General features: G+C 53.1%; 7 protein-coding genes across 7 annotated transcripts; 2 read left to right on the forward strand and 5 right to left on the reverse strand.

Annotated features, from left to right (window-relative positions):
* Window positions 1-19: 19 nt before the first annotated feature.
* ASPBRDRAFT_43130 (uncharacterized protein) lies at window positions 20-860 on the reverse strand (the record flags this gene model as incomplete). The annotated part of the gene is made up of 1 exon (XM_067624928.1): window positions 20-860. A coding segment is annotated over exon 1 (753 nt), but the record flags the coding sequence as incomplete, so codon positions are not given.
* A 1,798-nt stretch (window positions 861-2,658) lies between these two features.
* ASPBRDRAFT_207068 (cytochrome P450) lies at window positions 2,659-4,752 on the reverse strand. The gene is made up of 2 exons (XM_067621788.1): window positions 4,021-4,752; window positions 2,659-3,972 (listed from the first exon to the last, which is right to left on the reverse strand). Exons 1-2 carry the CDS (start codon window positions 4,414-4,416, stop codon window positions 2,818-2,820), a joined length of 1,551 nt encoding a protein of 516 aa, XP_067478989.1. The 5' UTR covers window positions 4,417-4,752; the 3' UTR covers window positions 2,659-2,817.
* A 661-nt stretch (window positions 4,753-5,413) lies between these two features.
* Window positions 5,414-7,832, reverse strand: ASPBRDRAFT_43131 (biotin--[acetyl-CoA-carboxylase] ligase BPL1; the record flags this gene model as incomplete). The annotated part of the gene is made up of 5 exons (XM_067624929.1): window positions 7,649-7,832; window positions 6,906-7,542; window positions 6,286-6,849; window positions 5,969-6,240; window positions 5,414-5,913 (listed from the first exon to the last, which is right to left on the reverse strand). Exons 1-5 carry the CDS (start codon window positions 7,698-7,700, stop codon window positions 5,414-5,416), a joined length of 2,025 nt encoding a protein of 674 aa, XP_067478990.1. The 5' UTR covers window positions 7,701-7,832.
* ASPBRDRAFT_43132 (uncharacterized protein) lies at window positions 7,767-8,225 on the forward strand (the record flags this gene model as incomplete). Its single annotated transcript, XM_067624930.1, has 4 exons — window positions 7,767-7,837; window positions 7,901-7,932; window positions 7,982-8,046; window positions 8,094-8,225. The coding sequence occupies 4 exons, from the start codon at window positions 7,767-7,769 to the stop codon at window positions 8,160-8,162; spliced, it is 237 nt and encodes a 78-aa protein (XP_067478991.1). The 3' UTR covers window positions 8,163-8,225.
* Window positions 8,021-9,294, forward strand: ASPBRDRAFT_576023 (putative mitochondrial genome maintenance protein Mgm101). Its single transcript, XM_067627766.1, has 3 exons — window positions 8,021-8,046; window positions 8,094-8,858; window positions 8,932-9,294. The coding sequence occupies exons 2-3, from the start codon at window positions 8,338-8,340 to the stop codon at window positions 9,200-9,202; spliced, it is 792 nt and encodes a 263-aa protein (XP_067478992.1). The 5' UTR covers window positions 8,021-8,046; window positions 8,094-8,337; the 3' UTR covers window positions 9,203-9,294.
* Window positions 9,295-9,385: 91 nt separating this feature from the next.
* ASPBRDRAFT_124970 (serine/threonine protein kinase) lies at window positions 9,386-12,291 on the reverse strand (the record flags this gene model as incomplete). The annotated part of the gene is made up of 2 exons (XM_067617748.1): window positions 9,386-11,545; window positions 11,593-12,291. The coding sequence occupies 2 exons, from the start codon at window positions 12,289-12,291 to the stop codon at window positions 9,386-9,388; spliced, it is 2,859 nt and encodes a 952-aa protein (XP_067478993.1).
* Window positions 12,292-14,458: 2,167 nt separating this feature from the next.
* Window positions 14,459-16,149, reverse strand: ASPBRDRAFT_152347 (uncharacterized protein). The gene is made up of 2 exons (XM_067619344.1): window positions 15,494-16,149; window positions 14,459-15,404 (listed from the first exon to the last, which is right to left on the reverse strand). The coding sequence occupies exons 1-2, from the start codon at window positions 16,122-16,124 to the stop codon at window positions 14,614-14,616; spliced, it is 1,422 nt and encodes a 473-aa protein (XP_067478994.1). The 5' UTR covers window positions 16,125-16,149; the 3' UTR covers window positions 14,459-14,613.
* Between the last annotated feature and the right edge of the window lie 1,338 nt (window positions 16,150-17,487).

Raw genomic sequence — 17,487 nt, forward strand, 5'->3', positions numbered from 1 at the left:
CAACCTCGGATACCTCAACAAGACCCTCCCATCCGTCCTCATCTCATACTTCTCCTTCAACATCTCCTCATACACCCTGAGAAACTCCCCCCGTTCCTCCTCCCCCCGCAACCCATCCAAATACGGCCTCAACCCGGTGCCCTTCACCCACTCGACAATCTCCGCACAACTCCCCAGCGAATGATAATACACCGTCTCCCAGATCCTCAAACTCTGACAGTCATCCACTAACGCATCATAAATCTCCCCCGGGGAATCCACCTCCTCCCTTTCTATCAGTGTACTCCGTAGATGATCCTTCCAGGGCCCCGTCCTCGCGACCTCCCGCATAGAAATATGCGACGGCTCATGCAAGGTATTCGGGACCTGAAAGGCAAACACCCCGCCTGGGGGAAGTGTCCGTAGGAGTCTGCGGACCGTAGGCAGACGAGTGTCACGGGGAAGCCAGTGAAGGACCGCGTTGGAGAAGAAGAGATCTACGGGGGGGTGGGTAGATGGGGGAGAGTAGGATTCCACGTCGGCGACGGCGAAGGTTGCATTACTAGTAGATGATTCCTTGGCGCGCGCGATCATGTTTGGCGAAGAGTCGATGCCGGAGATGCGCGGGCAGGATGGGTAGCGGGCGGAAAGCATGGCGGTGGAGTTTCCGGGGCCGCAGCCTAGATCGACGATGTGCGAGGGAGATTGTAGGGGGATGTGTGATAGCAGGTCGCGGGTGGGGATGGCGCGCTCGTCGGCGAATTTGAGGTATTGGGTGGCGCTCCAGTCGGACATTTTGTGAAGTTGGGGGAATCGATGGGGGGGACTATAGGAGAGTAGCCGAGGACGGATCATGATAATCAACTGCTAAGGATTGTAGTGATGTGTTGATGTTGATGATGTATAAGTATTTATATGATGTGAGGTATAAGTGACGATGTTATACTGGTGGCCTGAAGTGCCGGTTTCGGAGGAAACATGATTGGCTTCTCGCGGAGGAGTATCACGGGATAGGATATTCTTCTATCACACTACTACTAGTAACTAGTATTGCACATATCATGTCAGGCTGTCAACCGGAAGGCGCGGATATTACCCTGAAGGTGATACAGCTGGTGAAAATTATTGGCATCGGCGAACTCGTCAGGCGTTCCACAGCCCGGCAGCCACAAGTAACTCATTTCGAAAATTGCAGGTAACGACTTCAGCAGGAGTAGCTTTCTTACTATCATGGATTATATACCGTCTTATTTAAGTACGCTGTGGATCAAATATCTTGTTATTAAGTCTGCAAAAGATCAGGTGGTTGCATTGTCCATAACGCTTAGATTAGCAGCAGCTATATATTCTCGATACTTATACTGTCAGTACTACTGATCCACCATGACGTCTTTCAACCTCATCGAATAAGGTAACTATAAAATATCCATATATAACCCAGTTTCTATAAGTAAAGTTATACAATGATGATAGCAGTTAATTAGATCGATGCAGCCGGATATACGCTGTCTATATTATATAACGCCACTGTTATGAACAAATTATCCAGCTTACGTCACCACCAATTGCATAAACAACACCCACCCAAGCATCATCTCAACAGTAACTACAAACCACAATCGTAATCAACCTAAAAACAAATCATCTGAACCACAATAAGCCTATTAACCATGCATCTCAGTGCGGGGTAAGCTCACACTTGCAGGGGTCGAGCTGTCAATGAACAGTTCTTAGACAGTTAGACTAGCATCCATGACAAGGATCCCTAGCTTATCGAAGACAGGCAACTAATGCTCGATCCTTACTCAGTTAGGAGTACTACTAACAGCATTACCCTGTTTCTACCACATACTCCGTACTACTCCGTAGCAGTGAAGTATATGCACGACCACACATGATGGATGAGAGTTCTAGACAACCCCTTACACATCTCCCAAGGGTTCCCTCGTATCAACATTCCAGAACACCGATCGAATTCATTAAATCATGCATATGACATGTCACTTCCCACCCACAAGCAAAGCTCATAGATAATTACTTAAGCGGAAATATCTCCCGTTCAGACAAAGGAAGTATAGTATAGGCTGAGCTAGATGAAATCAACCATGGAAGGAAACCAAGAAACCGAAGTGAAATCAGAAGCAAGTATTAACCCCAACACAAACAAGCAAACGTACACACTAAGAGGAAAGAAGAACCAGAAGAAGAAGCTCAAATGCAAACCTAAATCTGAGACACTTGGACAACTGGATGCTGCATCCGGGGATGACCGTCGGCGAGGCCGATAGTCTAGATCTATCTCTATCATCTATCTATCTATTTCCCCATCACTCTTGTTTCTTGATATATATGCATTATAATTATAGCATATTTCTAACTAGATAGGTAGAGTGATATACGCCACACTACAATATTACATTTATTTTAGATAACTAGTTCTCCGTAACTACAGCAGAAGCATAATATTACATAATGTACATAATCTATGAAAGTGAATGAACCACGGAAAATTACCCTGATCGAGTATATGCGCAAACCTTGACAGACGGTTATTCATCTATTTCCTGACATATCATTGGTGTGTCGGTGTTGTCCGAGTCCCACAGGACCGGCCCCTGGCAAGTGGAGAAAGATTTCGTAGGCGGTGAGCAGTTATTAACTTAATTCTGCTTTGCTTGTGTTGGAGCCTAAATAATAGATACTATGAGTTGTACAGTAAATGTATGTATGATGTAATGCAATGTACCTATCAATCAACAATCTATACGCTAACACACATATGAACATGAACATTGGGTATCCCCTCATCAACACATCAACAGCAGCAATAGCAGCAACCTAATTAGAAGCATCCTCATGCAACCGCACCGTCACATTATCCCCCGGTGCCAGCGTCAAACTAACCTGCATATTAATATCCCCCTCCTTGGTCTTGCCCACGCCCTCAATGGCATCGAACCGCTGCAGCAACCGCACCAAGACATATCCCGCCTCGGTGAGTGCAAACTGCTGTCCAATGCAGATGCGCGGCCCCCCGTTAAACGGCAGATACTCCCATCCGGCCTTGCGCTCGTTCCAGCGATCCGGACGGAACTCATCGGCATCGGCGCCCCATAGATCCGGGCGACGGTGCATCACGTAGGTGCTGTAGAAGACGGGCTGGCCCTTTTTCACATAGACAGGGTCGGTACCTGCGGGACCACCGCCCGTGGGGAGGGTGGTGTTGCGGACGGCGGTGCGGCGGTTACCCGGGACGATGGGGTAGAGACGGAGGACCTCGTTGAGGAAGTTCTGCAGGGGACGGCATGACTTCAAATTGGCGAAGGTGATGTCGTGTGGCGCGGTGTAAGAGCCGAATTCGGCGAGGATGGTGGCGCGGAGGGAGGTGAAGACCTCTGGGTAGCGAGCCAGGAGGAGAATGCACCAGGAGAGCAGGGAGGCGGTGGTGTCGCGCCCGGCGAGGAGGATGTTGAGGAGCTGGGAGCGCAGTTCGACGGGGTCGCGGGTGGCTTCGGCCAGACCGTGCAGGAAGACGTAGTGGCCAGTGGGCTTCTTCTCTGGGTCGGAGGTGAGGGCGGCAGAGACAAAACGATCGACGTAGGCGTGCACGGCTTTGTTGACGGCGCGACTTTCCTTGTTGTTCACGATCCAGTAGAGCTTCTCGAAGCGGCCGCGTTGGGCGGAGTACCATTGGCCGCGGTCGAACTGAGCGGGGAAGTCGTCCTGGGGAATGGCGCCGTTGCTGAGGGCGGCGGCTTGGCTCTGGACGCTCTCGCCGAAGAGGAATTCAGTGGCGGTGTCCATGGTCAGTCGGAAGAAGATGGTCTGGATGTCGGTGGCGGGGGTCCAGCCGGTGGTGGCGTCGGCGGGCATGGCGCGCATGGCCACTTGGACGTGACGCTCCTCGAGATCGAGGTCGCTGATCTGGTCGCGGGTGAACTGAGGACGGAGGAGTGCGCGAGAGCGAGACCAGTGTTCGCCATCGGCCGTGAACTATACCAGTTAGAGTGTGATACGTTCAAGGAGTCAGGGTATACGTACGATGCCACTGCCCAGCAGCCAGTGCATGGCGTTGCGACGGGACTGTCCCAGTTCAAAGTCCTTGAACTGGGTGGCCAGCACGGCCTGAACGTTCTTGGGATCGCAGGTGCTGATGATGTCGGTGCCAAGTTGACGGAACTTGAAGGTGGTGGTATAGCGATTCTCACGGGCGGACATGGTCTCCACGCGGCCCCGAGTGAGGGCGGGCAGCTTGCGAGCTTTGTCTAATGCCAGCGCCTCCTTCAGGGTGTTGATACCCAGCAGATCGCCGGGGTAGGAGGGCACCTCCCCACAGTTCCATTTGCGGGCATTCTGGGCATGTTGCAAGCGAGAGAGCAGCACATAGAGCAGGTAGAGGATGGGGGAGGCCGTGGCGACAAACAAAAGTGTCGACATGGCGATGGCGAGGATGAGGGAGAGTATGCAAGGGAGTGTGTGAGGGAGAAGAAAGGATGTAAAGAGGGGTTGGAAGTAAATAAGTAAAAAGATACCGGGCGGGAAGTTAGATTCATTTATGTTTGGACTACGAAATTGACTCCGATGGAGGATCAGGATGGGCAGCAACCGAGGCAGATCGGACCATCCTCATGATAGAGTAACAAAAAAGTATCAACCGTTGGAAAGACTGCAGCCATGATTAGTCGTGGCAGTGGAGTCCCGGCGACCCCTAGTCTGCAGGCCTCGGAGCTTCCAACTGGATGGAGAGAGGAAGCCCGGTCATGACAGGCTTCAGGGGTGGAGAAAAGGTATCTGGTTGGAATCGGACTTTTGCCTGGTTTCATCTCCTTCTAAATCAATCTTATTACTGCCGGGTCTGCATAAGCATTCCCTGGCTATAGTGCATTACCGTTATACTCTGTACGTTCACCTTCTACCGAGAGAGCCAACCGGAATCCAGGCCCGCTGAAGATGATGCATCCTGGAGGATGATTAGTCTGCAGTCATCCTGGTTGGCCAACGCCAACATCCTCCTTCCATCTAGTACTATCTACCAGATTAGCAATGAATGGGACAGCATACGTGGTTATTCCCGGTTCCATCTTAGGGCACACTCCACTGCGCCATTAACCACACAACGATCATTATCTTTCCATCATTTCATCCCCTTCTATTAATATTACCAGTGACCTGGTAACTGGTCCAGGGCGAACCAAGATCTGAAGCACATGCTATTCTGCTACCAGATCCGAGGATGTTTCACCTTTGCACGGCTGAATTAGGCAAATGCAAAAGGGTTTGTGCCGCTCAACCTTCCCAATGCGGTATCTGTGCGTGTCGCTCATTTCGGTCGCCTTGCCGGCACTTTATCTCTCTCCAGCAAAACTTCCGATCTTAGTGAATTTCTAGTTAGCTAGTAGTCTATGCACTAATCGCTCTAATCAACTGCTATCCACTACACCTTCCGCCGCACCAATCCCCGAAAAAAGTCAAAACTGTTACTGTCGCTCTGCAGCTGCCACACTCGGCCCGTCGGCCGGTCATCCCAGCCCAGTTCCTCTGCCAGCAGCAATCCGTAGTCCCGCGTGATGCCCTTGATGCGCGCCCGCACGCCCCCTTCCTCCTCCAACGTCACCACCTGGTGCATGTGCAGCCAGTCGGCGTAATACTGTTCTTCAAACTCCCGGTCGAACCCGGCGCGCAGAAACCGCGTATACAAGTCTTCAAAGGTCGTCAGGATGCGCGCCAGCAGCTTCTCCAGTGTGATCGGGGCGGCCCGGGGACCCAGGAACCGTGCTGCCAGCGCCGTCAACGACGTCGTCGGCGAGGCGTTCGTGGCGTTGATGCCAATGCCCACCACCGAGATGTACTCGTTCGCGCAGTAGTGCGAGTTCACCAGGATGCCGCAGATCTTCGAGTACTGCTTCTTGTCCGGCTGCTCCGGGTCCAGTGCATCTGTCGGCTGATCAGATCCCATTCCCTCGATCAAACGCAAGGAAGGATCACTTACACACGTCATTTGGCCACTTCAGCTTGACCGGTAGCTCCGAGTATCCCACATCGTAGTTCTTGATGCCCTGCACCACCGCCATCGCCGCCAAATACTGGATAAACACCACCGGCGCGGACTGGATCTTCTCCAGCGGGTGGCGCAGCACCGTCGAGAAAATCAGCGCTCCCGCCGGCGACACCCATACGTTCGATCCGCGGCCGCGGCCTGCCACTTGGGTCGTGGCGCTGGCGGTGAAGCCGTTTGGCAGCTTGCGCAGCAGCTTAGGGTTTCTGACCCGTCAGTCGCGTCTCGCTGTCATCGGACAGGTCACTTACTTTTCCAGGATGGTGTTCGTGCTGGTGACGACCTCGCCGTACACGAGGTGGGCGCCAAACTCCGAGGCACCCTCGCGGGACTGCGACTGGTACTGGTGGAGGTTGGCGTAGAACGCATGGTGGTTGAGGTATGGCGTCAGCTTCGATGATGGCACGTCGTCGTGCACCACCAGCCGCTTGACGATCGCGTTGTAATCCACAATACCCTCCGTAGACGACGATGATGTCGGCAGTGAGTCCTCCAGCTGGCTCAGATTCCAGGTGCCGGGTCTCTCAATCCGGAAGGTGTCATTCTCATCCTTGAGGATCTCGTCGTCGCCGTCCTTGGTGAGGATGTCCTGCCAGGACGCCACCAGATCGGCTGTCTCGGCCGGCTCCTGCGAGGACAGATGCAGCGACGACAGCGACGGCACGGTCGTCGTGCTCTGCGTCACCTGCAGGCCCAGCTTGACCAGACATGCCTTGAGGAAGTCCGTGCGCGCCTTGTCATCGGCCTCGAGCGCCTCCACGACCTTAGCATATTCAGGGCCACCGGCTTTTTTATCCAGATTTGCCGCTGCGAACCTACCACCATCAGCACATCGCCTGGACCAGTGGTAACTCAGAGGGTATATACTCACTCCGGATGCGGTCCCGTAAGAACAACCCTCCCCTCCCCAACGCGACAAAACACCACGGCGGCTTTCCCCTCTCCAGGGTCAACATTCAGCTCCTCGTCGAAGCTCGCCAGCACCTCCACTCCCTTATCAGCCAAGGTCGGCGCATCCACAAACACGCCACCCCCGTTGTAATAGCACCTGAACCGCTCCGGCACGATCCCCGCATTCAGAATCTCCTTGTTCACCGAGATCTCCGCGGCCCTGGCGCCCGCCTCACTATGATAGACGAACCCCGCAAACGCCCCTCCGCGACATGTCCCCGGATAGAAGGCTAATTCGCGCTCCCCGATGACCTGGAGGGTCTTATCGCCGACTTCGAACTCGCAGCGGCGGGACCCGTAGTACCCGCCCGCGCAGAACCCGAGGTACGCGCCGCCGCGTTTGACGAATTGTTCGATGCGGCGGTTGCCGGGGCCATTGAGGACACGGCCGTAGCCTAGATCAGCGCCGCCGGGGATGACGAGGAGCGCGCAGGTCGCGGTCCAGGGTTCGCGGAGGAGGGCGTCGGAGGTGACGGGGATGACGGCGTAGTGGGGGGCTAGAAGGCGGCGGAGGGAGTAGAGGGTATGGCGGACGGATTCGACGGTGGTTCCGTTGCCTATCAATAAATAGATTTAGTGAGCAGGTCATAGTGTATAGAAGTTGTGGAGTGGAATGTTCATGGCATCGTTGCTGAAGCGGGGAGACGGAGGGGAGTGGCGCACCGGAATACACCAGAACGTTGACCTTTTTGCCGTTCATATTGGGGGTCGCCATTTTGCGGCTACCTGCAACTCTCTCACCACACAAGCAGTGAAGCAGTCAAGCAGTCAAGCAAGCACAATGTCGAACCAGGAGAAAAGGGAGAACCCGCCCGTGGAGGTGGAGGAGGACGATGACGAGCCGGATGAATGGTGAGTTGTTGGGACGAAGATCGGAGGGAGTTGGTTGAGCTGACAGTACTTCCCATCCATCAGGGACAAGCGAATCTTCAGCACCGGCTGTGCAGGTAGTTCCATCTTATCCCGATTTCAGATCATTGCTAATGGAAAGTACAGCGGAGCAATCGAAATTGAACGACTGCTGGTTTGAAAAGAAGGACTGGCGCAGCTGCCAGAGTGAGGTAGACTACTCCCATCCTTTCGATCTCACAGTCACTAACGTGATCAGATGGAAACCTTCCGCGAGTGCTGGAAACGCCAGGGCAACGACCAGCGCACGCAGACCAAGGATGCTTGATACGAGACCACTACCATCTGTACAATAGACAAAACTAAATCTACTATCTCTTCACTCTACTTCCATCACCAGAATACTCCGTTGGTATAATCACGTGACACTATACAGCTCTGACTTCATTTCTCTTCCGTCACCTCCTACCACTCCAACACAACACACCACCACAGCATCAACAATGTCTTTTCCACTACTAACGCGCTCCCTGCGCGGGCCCCAGCTCAGCAAAACCATCCGACAATCCCTCACCACAACAGTCCGATACCAATCCACCAACACCAACACCTCGAAACCCGCCACCTCCACCTCCACCTCCACCACATCAACAGCACCCAAACCCACCACCACCCCCTCCTCCTCAGGATCATCTCCAAAAGTAACCCCCACGCTAAAAGACCTCCTCGACACGCCCCCCTCTCCATCAAACCCAACAGAAGACCGCATCGACTGGACCCGCTCCTTCCACGGACTCAGCGCGACCCCCTTCCCCAAGGAATGCGCCGACATCCTCCTCGCGCCGACCGACCCCGAAGAAGTCGAAATCAAACCCGATGGCATCCTCTACCTCCCCGAGATAAAGTACCGACGGATTCTGAATAAGGCGTTTGGACCCGGTGGATGGGGTCTCGTGCCGAGGAGTGAGAGTATTGTGACTCCGAAGATGGTCACCAGGGAGTATGCGCTTGTTTGTAATGGGCGGTAAGCATTTCCCAAACATATCCCCCTTGGGGGTATGAGGATAAGCTAATTTGTTTACTGGGTGTATGTGTAGGTTGGTATCAGTTGCCCGCGGCGAACAAGATTACTTCTCTCCGGATGGAATCCCCACTGCTACCGAGGGATGTCGGTCGAATGCGCTAGTGCGGTGTTGTAAGGATCTGGGGATTGCGAGTGAACTCTGGGATCCCAGGTGGATTCGCAAGTTCAAGGCGCAGTATACCCGGGAGGTGTTTGTGGAACATGTCGTGAATAAACGGAAGACGAAGATTTGGGTGAGGAAGGATGATACCGTTGGGTATCCGTGGAAGGAGACCAAATTTTAATTCTTCTATCTACATTGGGGGATGACTTTCATTGTTATGGATACGGGAGTATGGATGTATAATGTCAATGTACGATATCATTGCGAATTACATGCTAATAGATCAGTCCACTCATACAAATAAATAATAATACATATGCAACAGTCTTAATCCCTTTTCTTGCAGATTCATCACTCATGGCTACTAATTACCTCCCTCGTACGGCCGTCGTGGTACATATCGTCCGGGCTCGGTGTCTGTTCGCTGCGTTGAATGCTCCCGCCCGTCTTGCGTCTGCTGCTCGTGCATCGACGGCAGCTCGAACGGCTGGTTCGGGTCGTAGGGGTCCTCCGCGGGGTCGTAGTACTGCCCCGGGTAGTTGTAGTACTCCGGTGGCTGCTGAGGCTGGGACATGGCAGCCTGGGGTGGCACGATCGTGGGCAGCGTAGGCTGCGCCTCCTGGCGCTGCCGGGGAGGTACTGGCTCCGAGAGCATCGGGACATCGCCTCGAGGGGCGACAGCCACGGGCTGGGGCTCGGGTTCAGCATCAACATACGATGTGCGGCCCTCCTTGCGACGACCCGTCGATGGCTCCCGTGTCATCAGTCCGTAGGTCACGTTCAGTTGGCGCTCCTGACCCGGGGATCCCACGGGCGTCTGGTAGTGGTCGACTTCGTGACCGTCGCGGGAGCCGTCCTGCGACCGGGCGGCGTGCTCGGCAGTGAGACCTTCGCTGTAGGAGCTGGAGGCGCCCATGCCACGCCGTTGCAGCGACTGGGGGGAGTTGCCCAGGTCGAAGCCAGTGGAGCGGGATTCGGCGTAGGAGACGCCAGCCGTCGTGTTGGCCCGTCGCATGCCTTCGCTGGCGATGGAGACCTGGCGGACGGGGAGAGTCTGGTCTTCGTGTCCGGCTTCCGATTTGCTGTCATCCTTGTCGTCCTTCTTGTCGTCGGTGTCGTCGCTGGCGCCAGGAGCGCGGATCGGTACCTTGCGTACGGCGGAGATCAGCGCGCACATGAACTTGGAGCGACGGGCGGCGCGGACGGCTTCGTTCGACCAGTTGGACTTGTGGCAGATCAGGACACTCAGCTCCATCTTGTCCATGTCGCCCAGGCCCACCACGTCGATGGTGACCTCGGGTTGGAAGTCACGGCAGTTGTCCTTGTCGCGTACGAATCTCTCCATTTCTTCCTGGAGAAGCTGGATGTTGGAAAAGGTGGTCTCGAAGCTGACGGGGACGGTGAGACGCTCATGCATGGCATTAGCGCGGGTGAAGTTGTCAATCCATAGCGTGTTGAGGACGACGTTGGGAACTTGCGTGATGCGGTGGTCGTTGACGTTGCGGAACACAGTGAACAACAAGGAGACGCGCTCGACAAAGTACGGCTTGTCGCTGATTTCCACCCGGTCACCCACGTCAAAGGGATGCTTGACGAAGAGGAAGATACACGAGCCCAGCACTTCCTGAGCGGTGGTCGAGAAGACGAAACTCAGAGAGAGCAGGGAGGTGGCGCCCGCCGCGATAACGGTACCGAAGCCACTCGTCACAAAAGACACAAAGACCAGAACAGCGATGATGCCCGCCACCGTCACCAAGAGGTTGTCCAGAACGTGGATCGCCTGGTCCACATCGTGGAGACTGTTGTTCAGGGACTTTCTCAACCGGCGGACTTCCCCGATGGCCAAGATCATCTCTTCCAAACTGATGTCCCCGTTGCCGTCGCGATCCAGCATGTGGAAACATTCCTCGGCTTCCGCCTCCATGCCAGCGCCCAGGACCTCACAGATATCGTCAAAGTACAGAGCTTCCCGCCCTTCGATGACAAAAGACATCCAGATTCTCCGGGCGAGCGCCTCAGACGTGCGCCTGTGTTCCAGAGCCTGGGTGACGACGGACCGAGTGGAGGTGGGGTTGAACACTTGCTTGCCGGTCAATTCATGGGCCACGTCGCCAAAAGCCGCCGTAACTTTGTTGCCGAATTGGTGGACATTCTGGCCCACCTCCCGGATCATGCGAAGAGGCGCCGATGAGCTGCCAGTGCGGGACTTGGCGGCTGCGGAGCGAAGAATGGAGTCGGAGATGGCAGCGTCTTCCTCTTGGAATTCTTTGCAGTACATGGGGAACATGTGGCGGGACGCGTCGAACAGCAGAGCCACTAGATGCACATTGCGCTTCGACTCTTTAATCCGGGCATCGAACTGCTTGCGGTGGTAGCTGATGGAGATGAGATGGACCATGGTTTTCTCGGCCAGGAAAATCAAGCTGCAGACGAAGAGCGCAAACAGAATATTCTTGATGGACTTTTCCCAAGATTTGGTCGAGGTATCCCCTTTGGCTTTCTGATGGGGATTTTGCGTCATGACCTAGACCGAGTTAGTCGGTGGCACATAGGAGCTGAGGTTGGACTTACAGGCAGAAATGTGACCAAGCACACCACGCACCACAGCACGGTTGCAATTGGCATTTCCAATTTGCGAAGAATGAGGGCATATTTGCGAGTTCCGGAACTCACAAACCCGATCAAGGTCTGAAAGATGTATGGCAAGAGTTTGGCCGCCAGTTTGCACAACCACAGACTGACCCAGACGATCTCAATCCAGAACCAGAACCAAGGGAGTGTCACTCCGCCGATAGTCGCGTCCTGCGCGGCCGTTGCGCCCACAATGATTGGGATAGCGAATAGAATGGCGAGCGGGGCCACGTAGATGAAGTAGCGAGTGACGACCGAGTAGTTTAGGATGGCCTGGTAGATGCGACCCATGCGCGTGACGGTGCCATCCTCGGGATCTTCTAGTGACCGTCCAGTGCTTTCGTCGATGCGTCGGCGCATGCCAGGATTCGGCGCGACCAACCCCTCCTTCTCCCCGTCAAAACCCTTGTCATCGCCGGGTGGTTTATACGGGTTGGGAGAGCCTCCCACGTTGCTACTTGTTTTGCGAGCGCCAGTCTGATTCCGACTGGGGACCGGGTTCAAGGGGATGTCGATAGTCACGTCGTTAGGATTCATCATATTATCGTGAGCCATGTCGGGAAGCTGCTGAAAGCGATGAGCCGACAGCCGCTTCTCCGTGATACCAGGTCTGCCGGACATGAGTTTTGAAAAGGGCATGGAGGATGAATGGAGGAAAGAGACGGTCTAAAAAAGAGGCCTGACGCTGCCCTGCAGCTCCAATTAGCGAGCAATGTCGCAATTGGTCGGCTTAACTTCCAGGGACGTAAGATCAGCTTGCACAGTCCAAGCAGGATCTGACAATCACTGGTGTGACTGGGTGAATGAGTGTTGGAGTCCACCGGTTCGTGTGGAGAGCGGGTGGGTCGAACGAAAGTAAAACCGCATGGACTGGACCAGGACTTGAGACGTTAGTCTAGTTGGTGAATTCGAGTGGGTAGTGAATGGACGTTTATTTCATCAAAGGATCGAGGATCGGGAATCGAGGATAAGGGAAAGAAAAGAAACGAGAAGGAAAGACATCGGAAAAGAAATGAGTAGACAAGCCATCAAGGGGGGAGGTGATGGCCGAAGCACGATGAAGGAGAGAGAGACAACGACAAGCCCGGCGGAGGAATGTCAAAGACGCGAGTGTCAGACTCAGCAGCGGACGGCAAATCGAGGGGAGCAACCCACGCGAGCATGTTTCAGTCCGGCTGAAGTCACCAGCGTGCAATCATGGAGTCATCCTCTCTTTTTGGGGGCTGGCCTGGCTGGAATCCGCCGATCATTCCCCGGGCCCATAGTTGCTGTCGGACTGGCGACTGCTGGTGCTGCCCATGTTCGTCGCCATGATATAATGAGTACCACTATAGGCCTCTCTAAGCCCTATCAGCGTCCCTGAAGGCGATCAATCTGAAAACTGAAGGGGGTCCAAGGGAAAAGACAGTCCCCACTGGTTGAAATTAGCCCATGCACTAGATACTAGATAGATGGTTTTGGCGAGGTGGGAAGATGAATTGAGTACGTAGATTACTCGATAGCGTTAGTCCGTGTGGCGGTCACGTTACGAGGCGTCTCACAGCCATACCGGCAATGCCCTAGTTCCTGCCTACTTTCGGCCAGTCTAGGGCATGATTGCACTGTTTGCTCTCTTTGCTTCCCTCCAATTTCGCACTTTCCACGGCCCGCGACCGTTGGAACCAGCCAATTCTTTCAGGGGGTTCCAGTGATCAATCGTCATTCTTTCAACTTGGCTCAATATTTCCCTGGTTACAACTGAACCATTCCCTTCCAATTCATTCAGGCACAAAACTAATTCAAAAGATCGAGATTTGGTTCTGCTTGCGTGGCTGGATCTTAGTGCCATAATCTCTCGCTCGCTTACTATACCCCTTTCGGCATTGTCTGGTCTCTGGGAAGTTTGAACCTTGTAAGGTTGTAACGTGTAAGGCTGATTTGCCGTTGAGTGTGCCACTTCTCGCCCCTGAAATCTGCTACATTCAATCTCGCTGAAACCTTGTCTGCGCACCTGTCAGCCCGTCAGACGGCTGCCCCTGACTAGTCAAGATTGCGATTAGTGCGTGAGATTTGAAGTCTTAGACTCGGCCGCGTTGTGGTATGATAACTGATAAGAGTAGATGTAGGATGGGAATACACATCGACTCCACATTACTTGGACCACCACAACATTCGTACAGCGTATAGACATACAATTGCATATTGCATGACCCCGTCAAGACGGAGATTTAAATTATCAGCAGTCTGTGGGACATCGGAGTTTTCACATCGGACAGCCCGGTGCACTAACACACATCAACACTAAAGCCGGAGCAAAGATGACAGGTCACTGTCGGCTGTTTCACAAGTGCTTCTAGACCGTGTTAGTCCCTCGGCCAGCCCGTCCCAACTTCTCGCAGTCCCTCATCGTAGAGGGCGATAAAATTAATTTTGATTACTGGGGGTGCTGCCAATTACATCTCAACATGAGAACTGATGATAGCAGAATATATTTGCACATGCTTACAAATGTTCTATTTCAGATGGCTACAAATGATGAAATTTTATTTACAGTGGCGATGCTATGTGTTAAATTGGGCAATCAGTGAACATGCTGATTATATGGAAACAGTGCCCGCTCTATCGGTGCTCCTTTGACTGTTATAGCACAATAATGTCCTATGGGATATCTTTAATCCCATATGCTCGATGACATTGAGCCTGCATCCGGCCAAAGGATATCAAAGTTTTTGGCCTTCATTTTACCCCGACTGGCAACACGGGGATGTAATGATATGAATCCCTTCTTTGGCTGCTTCACTACCCAAAGGCTCGCAGGTCACGGGATCCGGTGTTCGGGTTAGTTTATATTTGACATTATGAGAGAATCACTAAGTATATAAAGCCAGCGCCTCAGAGCGTAGAGAGGGCGCTCAAGTGCACCAGGCCTACTGGTCCAGTCAATGAGTATCAGGAAGACATCCCATCCACGTATTTGTTACGCTATACACTCCTTGCTTGCTGCGCATCACGAACCCTCTTCGCTGCTGGCAACCCCCAGGTCACCATCCAGTCAGAGCTCAGTACATCCGTCGCTGTTGCCCGCTCCTCAGGTTTTAATACTAGCATCGAGCGAAGCATGCTTAAAACAGCTATTTTCTCGTCTTTACCGAAAGAATGCATCTTCGCTTTCTGTCGTGACGTCTGTATATCCTGCTCGAAGTTCTGCTCAAGAGATGGGAAGACAAACCGATCTTTCCTAGGTCTCCCGATTTCTTCAAAGTACTCATGGCGTTTCTCCCACGTACCCCACCATCCAGGTGGAATCTCTCCGAGAACGTCTACCTGTTGAGAGGCTATGTCATCTGGTGTGGCGAGTGTGGCATCGAACAGCGACCGCATGCCAAACATGGACCACATAGCGCATGCAAGACTCCAGATGTCTGCCGGAAATGAGAGGGGCTTATCTGGTTCAAAGTAGGCTTCAGGCGGTGCAACGGGAAGCGGCGAGTGACAGTCCTGTCCACATCGTTGCTGCTCTGGGTCACTTGGAGAGAAGCTCTCACCAAAGTCGCTAAGGAGCAGCTGGGCCTCATCCGGTGAAATGTCGTCTGCTCGTTTCCCTAACCAGACCGGCATTGTCCCACGATTAGGGACACCAGGAGGGAGAGGCTGTCTGTCCAGGCGCACAACCGGTTCCGTGCGTGGTTCACCAAACCGTTTATAGAAATCCTCAACTGATAGCTTGTCAAAGGTAGCAGGTAAGCGTATCAGGATGTTTCCGAGATGAATATCTGGAATATGTCATTTAGCGGCGTATCTCACGATACAGCTCACTTGCTGTTTCTTTGGAAGCGATCTGATGCCTGAGTGCCCAACTTACCTCCGTGGACATAGCCTTGAGCATGGACGCATGCAACAGCTAGGGCAAGCTCAGCAACAAGAGCGCGAGCCGTCCCTAACTGAAAGTGGCGAGAAAATGAAGCTGTGGATATGCTGCTCTGAGCAGGTGCTGTGACAAGGCATTGATGACGCCCATTTGGTCCCTCGACTCCGAATTCATCTAGGATAATGGGGATCAAGGGGCGACCGTTGGCACGAAGCGCGCAGCGATCCGTGAGCATTCGTAATATCTTTGCCTCGTGAGCGGAGGCATCTCCAGTACTAACCTTGACGGCCACGTAGGCTGCCTTTTGCTCATCACGTGCAAGCCAGATTGTAGAGAACGTCCCATGGCCCAGCTTATGGATCACTCGGTACCGACTCTTCAGCACGTCTCCAAGGCATATTAGGTGATATCCTCCCGGTTGATATCTTTCCAATTCTTCAACTTCCTCAATAGGCTGATAAACGAAACGATGGCTCTTGTTGGTGGAGGTCGTAATAGATCTGACAATTACAGTCAATCGCCGAGGCGGCTGCTGGAAGCAACACAAAGCTGGGAAACGTGGGGAACAAGCTCCTCCTTTATGAAGATAGCGCAGGCCACAATCCAATAAACTTGGCCTTATCATGTTAACAAGCCCTCCTCCGGTGATGTCTCAGCCTATGATGTCGAAGGAGTGAAATGTCGATTTGAGACTGACGCCGACACGCACGGTCATGTGATTGGCATGTCTCAAGCATACACGTGCTGCCTTCTCACTTAAGGCTCACAGGGTTATGTCTTCACTTGATTCGCTGGATTTTAAAGGGAAGTATCCGTGCATAATTCAACCATGGCACTTGAGTACTCGACGCTCGGAACTTGCTGTTGTTGTCCCGTCTTGGATTCGATCGGTGGGCTTAAGCAACCGGTCAAGCCCTGCCATTTGATCTAGAGCACACCTAAGAGGTTGGCTGCTGAATTGTTTTTAAAACCAAGTAATCTTTAGGGTGTATCAGAGCTCGCACAGTTCTACTACAGCTGCCCACTGTGTCTTAGACATCTTGCAATTCGCCAGCTTGGACGTCTCATTGTACGTATTTGTGCTATTTGGATTGGTTTCCATAATAGCACATTAACTGTTCTAAACCTCTATACCTCCCGTGGTATCGTGTTCTTGATGTAAAAGTTGTTCACTCCAAAGTCCAACAGTCAAGTGTCAGCAGCTATGGGACTATTATCAGCGTACTAAGTGCATATGGGCCACCTGATGAGCCAGTCTGATTTTCCTGCTTCCTCCTTGCGTCACGCTCCCCCCCTTATTTCTGTGCAGTTCCGAAGTTATCCCGGATGCTTCATCTACCTTAGTGTTCAATGCGAGCCACTGGAGCAGTATCATCTGTCTTTAACTTCGGCGGTTACGCACTTCAGCTGGGAGTCTAGTCGGTGGACGGCTACATAACTACCTAAAGGGCGCCGACTAGTGCTACGCTGCAGGTAGCGATTTGCTTGCAGAAACTAGCACTATTCTCATCAGCATCCCCAGTATACAGTATAGACCGTGCAAACACGCCTACGAGTCGATGACCCGCACACCAGATCAACATTGGGTGAAAGGGAACTGAATACGGACGAACCACGGCTGAAGGAGAGTCAAAGATCTGGCAGGCAGATATGCCGACAACCTGTCTCAGTTTAATATACCTTTGAAATTGCGAGCTGTTCATTGGGTTCGGAGATCAATCCAGCCTTTTCTGGGACGGATTAAGCTTGGCGGACCGGCCCTGCATAGTCCTCTTGTAGTTCTCTGCCTAAACAAGATAGGGAGTGGACCGGCGACGGGACAATCTTCCGCAAGTGTCAATTAGCAGGCATATCTCCGATCATGGCTGGCTGTCCAAGCGTCTTCTCTCCACCAGACGGGTGGGGAGAGGAGTTGGACCCGCAACGGCGGCACAGATCGTTCGTTCACCATCCATCAAGTTGCAGATACTCTGCATAAGCAACTCATA

The sequence above is a fragment of the Aspergillus brasiliensis genome (genome assembly GCF_001889945.1).
Source record: "Aspergillus brasiliensis CBS 101740 unplaced genomic scaffold ASPBRscaffold_6, whole genome shotgun sequence".
In the NCBI taxonomy this organism is placed as follows: domain Eukaryota; kingdom Fungi; phylum Ascomycota; class Eurotiomycetes; order Eurotiales; family Aspergillaceae; genus Aspergillus; species Aspergillus brasiliensis.